Raw genomic sequence first — 9,354 nt, 5'->3', positions numbered from 1 at the left:
TGGGGCGCCAGCCTCGTCCCAAGGACTCCCAGCTACAGAGTCCCCCAGGGCTGCTGGTGGCGGGGGCGGGGGGGTAGGGGAGGGACACTGAAGGGGCCCTCGGGCAGTGGAGTGTCATCCTTGCTACACCTGCCCCTGGCAGGGCTGCTCTGACCCCAGGGGCCTGGTCAGGGCACTGCCATCAGCTCGTCCAATCCTGGACCAGGAGGCAGCATCTCCACCCTCTGTCTCTAGCGGTGCCCGGGCTGTCCTGGGCCCAGCAGGTGAGAGGAGATGGGAGCAGCACCCCTCCCCCGCATCTGTGTTTCTGGGAAGGCAGCCACGTAGCTGGACAGGTGCCCAGAACTCCAGGCACTGAGCGTGTGGCTCCACCTCGCACTCACTCCGGCTGTGAAGCAGGTGCCAGAGGTGCCGCTGTACACGGCAGAGTGCTACCTCCAGGGAGCCACTGGACCCGGCTCCTGGCTGGACAGTCTGACATGGCCGGGGTCCTGCCCAGGCCCTGCTGATTCAGGGCTTGACACAGAGTCAGCGTCATGAGGTTGGCCCTGCCGGTCCACAAGTGGCCCCAGTAGGCAGGACCACGGCTCTCTGGAGCTTGAGGGGGCCTCTGCAGCTCAGTTAGGAAGGTCCGAGAGCTGGGGTTGGGGAAGGGGAGGGCAGTCTCCCCAGAGCCCCAGGGGCTTCCTGCCACAGTGGGGGTGTGTGAGTCCAGGCCAGGTCCCTGCGGGAGGGCTCTCCAGGTGGGGGTGGATGGCAGCAGGGCTGGAGGAGGTGGTTCTGCCAGGCCCAGGACCCACCGCCTGTGGGTCAGCATGGGCTCGAGGCACTCTGAGGCTCAGCAGGGTCTGGCTTCAGCGTCCTGCTCCAGGCCCCTCTAGAATCTGGGAACCCACTGGAATCTGGGAACGATGGACCAAGCTGCAGGCTCTCTGAGCGGATGCCCCTCACCTGTGTTGGACAGAGGTCCACGGGGCCAGGTCACCCCATTCTTCCCTCAAGGCCTGGGTGCAGGCTCTCGAGTGCCACTTGGCCCCAGGAAGGGCTGGGGCCACGAGCTGGGACTCCTGGTGCCTGGATTGCACGCAGGGAAGGGGTGGGGAGGGGCATGGATAGAGGGGCACGGGCCGCCATGTCCAGGCAGTACCGTGAAGGCCTCTGCGGGGGTAGCCCCGGGCATCACCATCTCCTATCCAGAGTGGGTCCGAGGTCGCTGACACAGGACCCCTGAAGCTGAGCCAGAAGGTTTGCGTTTGCCCGAGTCCTGCATCTCTTCCCCTGTATTTAAACAAGCATTTCATTTTCAAATTTCACTAGGCCGAAATGTCCTGCTTCGAGTTCCTGCTGTGGGAAGTGAGGGCCACGTTCAGCTCCCTCCCAGTAATGCCTTAGGGTCAGGGGTCCCTCTGGGTCCTGGGAGAGCCTCCTTGATGGGGAGCTTCATCCTGGAGCCCGAGACCTGCACAGAGCCAGGCAGAGCCGTGCAGGGAGAGGGTAGGGCAGGCAGCTCAGCCCTGCAGCTCAGCCCCTGCATGTCAATGGCAGTGGGACCTGCCCAGGGGGAGGGAATGCCACACGACCTGGCCCCTGGCACAGCAGAGACTGGGCTAGTTAGGGCAGTCCTGCACCGCTGGGGCCGGCCGCACGCTCCTCCCGACTCGTTCTGCAAGGGCGACACACACAACTCAGCGCCTGTTTTGGCCCGCAGCGCTCCCGGGAGCAAACGCGCGGCTCTGAGACCTGGCCAGCCCTCCCTCTGCTCACTGTGCTGTCCTTCCCTAGGAGTCTCCTCCGGTCCTTGCTCATAGCTCACCTCTGCAGGGAGGCCACGTTCACTGCCCAGGTTAACGTCACCGTCTCTCCTGCCCCGTGACTGCCCTTCTTGTCTTCTGTTCAAGAGCAGGGATCGTCCTCTGTCCCGCAATAGCACACCCATATCTGCATGGTCTCCGTGTGTGACAGCCACGCCCGCGCAGCAGGTACTGTGTGGGCCAGGCGTTTTCTTTGAGGCGCATTTTGGCAGGTCCGTGGCAACCTCTAAAATGGACGAATGGATGGGCAAGGAGTAGGGCTCTTGGGACACCCTGCCTCCTGCCACACCCCAGCGCAGATGCCCCAGGGTCCTGGACAGCTCCAGAAGGGAGATTGGGATCCATTTCTTAGGGTCTCAGGCAGAGCACGAGTTCTGGGTCCACACAGCCAGCACAGTTCTCCCCTGGCCTCACTGCGGCCTCCTGGTCTGTGGCCCATCAGGCCGGGGCACAGAGCTGGCACCCCACTCCCTCTGGGAGCACTTTGGCTGTCTCCCCACCCCCAGCCAACAGAGGGGAGACTGGCAAGAAGTGTAATTTTCAGTTGCTAATTGTGATGCCCTGCAGCTTGCCGAGCTAAAAATAGTCTCCGTTTTTGTTGAGTAGGTTAAAAAATAGAAGCCCATGTGCTGCTCGGAGAGAAGCCCCCTTGCCAAGCCTGGCAGAGGCGGGACTGGCTTGTACCCTGCCCCCAGCTCCTGGCAGAGCTCTGGGACTCGCACAGAATGAGCCCTGAGGGTCATTTTGTCCCAGCTTTCCGGGAAGCTGGGCTCCACCTCGGGATGTGTGTCTGGAAGCCACCAGTCCCTGCAGTCATGGCGGAATGTCGCAGAAAGGTGCCCTTGCCCACGTGTGTGAGGGAGGGCCTCAGCCCCCATCTGACTCAGGGTCGTGCTCCTGCGGGGAACACTTAGGGGCAATGTTGACAGACTATGGTCCGGGGAGAAGCTGGGATGTGGCGCCGCCGCCTGGCAGACCCATGCATGGCCACCTGCCCAGGCCACCTTTCGCACGTGAGTCCTGTGTGTTGAGCCCGTGTCCTCTGAGAAGAGGGCTCTTGGCGCTGCCCCGGGTGCGGGGGAGCGCAGTTCAGTGCGTTGGGAACTCGGGGCCTGGCACACGCTCTGCTCCAGTGCCTGACGTTGGAAGCCGGTGTGGTGTTGCCAGCCAGCCGCTGAGCTCCGCGCTGCTCAGAACTGCAAGCCCTGCCGGCTCTGGGGCTGAAGAGCCCTGGGATTCTGACTGGGCCGGGAAACGGTCCTCTCTGTTCTGTCCTGGAAGCAGAGGATATCAGGCACACAGCTGGGCCTGGGAGAGCCCACGGACGGGCCAACCCCTCCATGACCCTGTAGGGAGGGGACCAAGAGACTCTCCACTTGATTTACTGAGGAAACTGAGGCTCAGAGCAACCTAGGGGCTTCCTCACAGGATGCGAAATCAGAACGTGTCTCCTGACCCCACATTCCACCAGAGACCTGAGCCCAGGACCTGCAGTCCTAGGACAAGCCTCAGCCGGTGGGATGGATGGTCGCAGGGCGGGGATGCAACAAGGGCAGGAGGAAAACGGCAGGGGGCAGGGCAGGGTCGCCTGGCTAGGCCGTGGAGGGGGCATTGGGCGTGAGGCTGGAGGAGAGGCAGCGTCAGGACCCCATGAGCCACTTTGTGCTCTGAGAACAGTAGATGTGCCAGGCAGGGTGCCGTGGCTGCTCCCTGGGGGCTGGGACAGCCGGAGGTCAGGCTGAGCGACGGGAGATCTGGGGGGCGGCCAGTGGCCGGACATTGCTGGCTGCAGCTTATCCTGGCCAGCAGGGAGCAAGGGCCTCTGGGGCGCAGCCTCTGCCAGGCAGCCCTCCTGCCCACCTTCCCCAGCACAGCCCAGCTCCAGCTTCTTGCAGTGCTTCTTGGTCTACCAGGGCTCAGGCTCACCCAGTGGCACTGCTGCAGAGGAGGGGTCCCCACAGCCCCAGACTCTGACCCTGAAGAAGCTGCTGGAGAGGCCACCTGCCCTCCCAGCTCTGGGCCTGGAGCAGCCAGCACGCGAGGCCAGAGGCAGCTTCCTGTGCTCCCTGCTCCCGCCGCACCCGGAAAACCTTGTAAATGCCAGCGCCAGGGCTGCCCGCAGACCAGCTCTGCAGAGCCACCAGGTGGAAGATGGGCGGGGTGTCTGCCAAGTCCCCAGGTGTTTCTGGTGCGCAGCTGCAGCTGAGAGGCACTGGCCTAGTTGAGAGGACACCTGGCCCAGGAGGTCCCCTAGCCCTCGGTGCCTCTTGGCAGCACGTGGAGGATGAGGGTGTCCTCGGGTTATGTGAGGGGTCAGGGAGGTTGCACAGCTCTAGCCCTCAGGTCACTTAGGGCACCTGCTAAGTGCTCAGTCAGCTGTCGTCATACACACGATCGCCATTGCACCGCCCGCCGAAGACCGGAGCTCAGACTTCTTGGTTCTCAGCTCTGAGTGGGCCCTGCCCTGAGGAGGGAGCCCCCGGCAGGGAGGAGCTCGCCTAGGCATGCAGTCACCAGCCGCAGCTGTGAGGTGAACCCCGGGGGCTGGTGAGTGGCCGGCAGGGGAAGTGTGGTCACACGTCCGTTTAACAGCTGGGAATGTCGAGGGCTGATGTGCATCTGCTGCAGAGCTGGGATTCTGACCCGAGGGTGCTCTTCATTTCCACCCAGAGAAAGCACTTGGAGACCATCCTCAAAGTGCTCTGTGAGAGACCAGCAGTTGGCGTAGTGGCTATGTCGCTGGACTCCCATGTAGTCGACTATGGTTCGAGTCCCGGACCCGGTGGCTTAAACTCACCCCGGATGCGTGTGCGTGCATGCCCAAGATCCCGAGAGAAGAATGGAGAAGGGATTGCGGCTGGCCATCCCCCCAGGGGGTGATTTCTCGCTTTCTGTCTCTCTCTTTCTGGCGAGTGCATGTGCCCTATGCAAAAAAATAAAGAAAAAAAGAAAAGAAAGAAAGAAAGAAAGAAAGAAAGAAAGAAAGAAAGAAAGAAAGAAAGAAAGAAAGAAAGAAAGAAAGAAAGAAAGAAAATTAAAAGTGCTCTGTGGCTTGGCTGGGACAGCCTCCTGGACTCTGAGCATGTCCCCAGGGCCTGCAGGGGAGAGGAGTGATGAGGGAGTTTGGGGGAGACCTAGCCCTGAGCAGCATCCCTGGGTGGGTCTTAGGGGAGGCAGGATAGGAAGACCCTGGGTGCCATCACCCCTGCTGATTCCCTCAGGTGGTTCTGAACCCCTGCTGATGCCTATGTGCCCTTGGGCACCCCACCAGCCCTCTGCAGACCCCAGAGAAAATGCATTCTAACATGTGTGGAGCACTGTCTGACTGCCCGGCTTCGGGGGTGTTCTAAGCCTGCACCCTGCCCCCATCCCCGTCATGGAGGGAGGGCGGCACCAGACCTCGGGGCTGTTCAGCCCATCCCAGCCTCATTCCTCCTTCCAAAGGGTTTTCCTGGAATTCCGAGGAACCTTTGGATGTGGCAGGTAAACCATTGTCCTCCGGGCTGGGTGCCTTTATTCCTCCTGAGAGGTGCGGTTGGTGCTCTGGGGGAGAGGGAGGTGGCTCTTTGCTGGCACAGCCACTGGAAGGCAGTGAAGTGATCATGGCTACCGTTGATCTGCGGAGCGGGGAAACTGAGTCCAGAGTGGCTCAGGGGTTGGCCCCAGCCCACAAGGCCCGTGCTGAGCACCTGTCGACTGTGCAAGGGGCCACAGAGCCACCGAGGAGAGTCTGGGGGCACTTTTCACTGCTTTTTGAGTAATGCCTTGCTCAGGAATGAAAAGGCAGGGGACCTGGGCTGTCTTTGGGGCTGGGCTGTTGCAGCGGTACCCACTCACCAGCCACAGGACAGGCTGGCAGGATGCCCAGCTCTCCTTTGACCTTGGCTGCCTGTGTCCTGTGCCCACCCTGCAGGGTGGGAGAGGCTGAGACTATCCAGGACAGGGAGTGGGCCCACAGGGCCAGCAGGAGGGAGGGCAGCTGCTAGCTTTGGGGGCCCTCTGCTGGCATATGCTCCGTGGTCCTCACCAGCCCCAGGGTGGCTGCTGAAGGCAGTATGGAAACAGGCCTGGGGGTCCAGGCATTTCCCAGCCTGGTGAGAGCACTGGGCAGAGGCCTGGCTGCAGTGTGAGGTGGGGTGTGGTGGCCACCAGGAGCCCCCGGCGCAGACACCATTCTAGGCATTACAGTCCCTTGTGCCCAGCCTCCTGCTGGCCAAGAGCTCAGGTCTGAGACTGGTATGAGACTGCTTGGCTGTCGCCCAGGGCCGACCCTGTCTCCACCTTCTCTGCCACTACCCAACCTGACAGTTCCCCTGCTACAGCAAAGACAGCCAACCGGCCTCCAGCTGCCTCCCAGTGGGCTCACTGGGGTTTCCACGTTGCAGCCACGGTCAACCAGGTCACTGCTCTGGCCTGGGCTCCCCATCGCTTGGAGAAACAGCATTCTGGCCTCTGGCCCGAGTGGGCGGGCGCGGGTCCTCAGACCGCTCATGTACAGGCGCACCTGCCGTGACTCCTCGGCACCTGCTCTTCCCGCGGCTGGAGTGCTCTCCTTATCCCCGCAGCTGCAGGGCTAACGCCATCCATTGTTCAAACAGGCCCTACGGTGGGTGCCCTGACCCCACGCCACCGCCCCTGGCACCTGCCCCTGGCATTTTGCCCAGGTTTCACTCTCTCTGGACATCGCTCCAGGAGGCAGGCTGTGTGTGTCCAGGCCCGGGAGTGAGGCCTGGCGCGCACCGATAGGTGCAGAAGAAGCGTTCATTCATCAGATCCTCAGCGCCTGGGGACCAAGAGGAGCCCGCCCCATTCTCGGGGACAGGGTGGGGGGCCACCCTCGGTTCTCACCGTGCCCTTGTCACACTGGGCAGCAGGCGCCCGGGCGGGGCCTCGCGGAGGCCAAGTCGACCCTTATGGCCTCGCTCCTTCCTCCCAGGAAACGATGCCGCAGTCGTCCGCCGTCTTCTCCAGCGCGCTCGGGCCCAGCGGTAGCGGCGGACAGGCGCAGCCCGGCAGGGGGGAGCGGGCGGGCGGGGCCGGCGCCTCCGGGGACCTCGTCTTCCAGGAAGGACGCCTTCTCTCCGGGTCCTTGGAGGCCCTGATGGAACACCTGGTCCCCACGGTGGACTATTATCCTGATGTGAGTGCCTGGGGACAGAGGGAGAGACTTGGGTGGGCCACCTGGACTCCAGGAGGAAGCCAGACAGAGCTGCGCGATTGGACAGCGCAGCATGGCAGCCCCGTCTGCCTAGACTGCTGCTCTGCTCTCAAAGCCCCCAGGCCTGGACGGTCTGCCGGGACCTGCAGTGACTTCCCGCTGCTGCCCCCGGGCAGTTCGAGATGGCCCAGGTGAAACAGACGCTGGTGCCTAGGGGTCCGAGCAGGGGTCTGAGTTCTGGGCAGGTCCTGGGAAATGAGGAGGGGTATCTGGGGACCCTTGGGGTCCCCGCCAGGGCACGCCAAGCCTGCATCCTGGAGCACATCGCCGAGATGGGAAGCTTTGTTTTGTTTAAGTTTCTTTCATGAGACACACACGTAGGCACACGCACGGAAAGACAGTGACGGGGACCCTCGACAGGGTTTTGCCTTGCCTATGTCCTCCCTCCAGCATGTGAGCATCCAGGTTCACGGATGCGCTGGACATGTGCAGATGGACCGGGGATCAGAACCTGGGGCCTTTCCAGATGGCTCCTCTATTGCCTTTCGCTCTGCTCTCTGGCCAGCATGGCTGGACCAGGAGCGCTTGTTTTCTGCCTAACTCCAGTGGTCCGGAATGGAGAGGGCTCCCGCTCTCCCGCCGCAGCCCAGCTGCAGAGGCCAGGGCAGAGAGGAACCGCCCTCCGCAGGACTGTGGAGCACCAGCCCAGTCCGCCTCTTCCACTGCAGGCAGCTGCACTCTAGGAACAGAGAACCCATCGTGCCTGGCGGGCTTCCCTTCCGCCTGGCCAGATGTCTCGTGCAGCAGTGGACTGCAGGCGATGGCTCCCTTGCGGGTGCTAGCACCTGTCCTAGCACCTATCCTTGCAGGGGCAGTCCTGGTGGCACTGCCCCCCTCCCTCCCTCCTCAGGACAACCCTTCTGGTCTGCCTTGGCCAGTCAGACCAGCTTGCAGGGGAGGGCAGTTCCTGCCCCAGTCTCCACTTGTCAGGCCTCCTCCACCCTCGGGGCTCTGGGAAGGACTCACCCACTTCTCCACCATCTGTCCATCTCATAAACCCCGTGAGGGCCTGGCTGGGCTGCTGAGTGCCCCAAGGGCGGAGCCAGGAGCAGGTCTAAGGCCCAAGAAGCCCAGGCGGGGCCACGGCCCTCTGACCCCAGTGCCAGTCTGTGGGGCAGTGGCCTTGTGCAGCGGCTGAAGGCCTATCCCAAGGAGGCACCCGGGACACCATCACAGCATTCTGTAGTTCCCAGAATGCTGTGCACTGGGGTGCTCACGGCTCTCCAGGAGAGAACAGAGGCGTGGCAGTGGCGGGAGGTGGCACAGGCGAGTCCAGCTGGGCTGTGGCTCCTCTGCCAAGCTCCAGGGTCCCCACCTTGCCCTGTCCTTACTGCATGGGCAGCCAGACACGTGCACATACCATAAACACATGCACACACACACATACACGTGTGTGCATAGGCATGCATGCACACCAGTAAGTCTTCTCTCTCCTCGCAGATGCACATCCTCCTCTCTGGAGTGCCCCTGCCTTTGACTAAGAGCTCCATGGAGTGACAGCTGTGTGCTTAGATGGGAGCCCTGAGCTCCCATACTGTACCACATGGAAGGGCTGCCCCCAGAAGCCTTGCTCCCCCCATAGAAAGCTCCTTGGCAGCAGTGAGGGCTTTGGGCCCTTGGTCCTGCTCTGGGAGGCCTTTGCTCCCAGGAAACTATGCCTGGCTTGGTTCAGGCTGGAGCAAGGAAAACCTGGCCCTTTGGGAGGAGAGTCAGGGTGGAGGGCCTGGCCAGCAGCCGTGCAGGGCAGGGTGAGGTCTGAACATGCTGAGGCTGCAAGCAGCTTCCTCAGCCCTGCGAGCCGAGGCCAGTCTGAGGACCTCATGGCACTGGGCCATGTTCCTGCTGCTTTTCAGTCCAGTGACGAGTGCACATGGACGTGGGGTGGAGGGTCCTTGGGTGCTGAGGCCTGCCCCACCATGCCCACCTGCTGACCTCAGTCAAGGCCCCTGAGGACACAGAGCCTGGGGCAGGGCATCAGGGTCACACAGGCCTCTTCCACGGCCAGGGCTGGGTGTAGCCCCCACTGTGTCGGGGTTGGGGTGCTGGGGAGTCCCAGTAGAACAGTTGGTGGCCAGAAAAGGCAGAGCTGCTGGGGCTGGATTCGAGCTGCTTCTCTGAGGTGGGCAGGATCGGGGCAGTGGTGAGAAAGGGAAGGACACCGTGCAGGCTGACCTGGCTGTGGACGGGCGGTGTGGGGCCTGGAGGGTGGCCAGGCCAGGTGGAGGGAGGCTGGGAGCCCACCTGGAGTTGCCACGCCAGGCCTGATGGGCTCTGGGCCTCTCTCCCTGCTCCTGTGTTCAGAGGACATACATCTTCACCTTGCTG

The 9,354-nt window shown here is 62.7% G+C and overlaps 1 protein-coding gene across 1 annotated transcript in view; it reads left to right on the top strand.

Moving 5' to 3' along the window:
* The window catches only part of RASGEF1A (RasGEF domain family member 1A), a gene marked incomplete in the record, with an annotated part of 20,533 nt that overhangs the window by 2,997 nt on the left and 8,182 nt on the right, over positions 1 to 9,354 (top strand). Inside the window, 3 exon segments of the mRNA XM_027771477.1 lie at positions 1,899 to 1,979; positions 6,748 to 6,951; positions 9,331 to 9,350. Coding sequence (XP_027627278.1) covers positions 1,899 to 1,979; positions 6,748 to 6,951; positions 9,331 to 9,350 — 305 coding nt within the window.

Source organism: Tupaia chinensis, unplaced genomic scaffold (genome assembly GCF_000334495.1).
Source record: "Tupaia chinensis unplaced genomic scaffold, TupChi_1.0 Scaffold000217_1, whole genome shotgun sequence".
NCBI classification, from domain to species: domain Eukaryota; kingdom Metazoa; phylum Chordata; class Mammalia; order Scandentia; family Tupaiidae; genus Tupaia; species Tupaia belangeri.
This window is presented reverse-complemented; position numbering and strand designations above follow the sequence as displayed.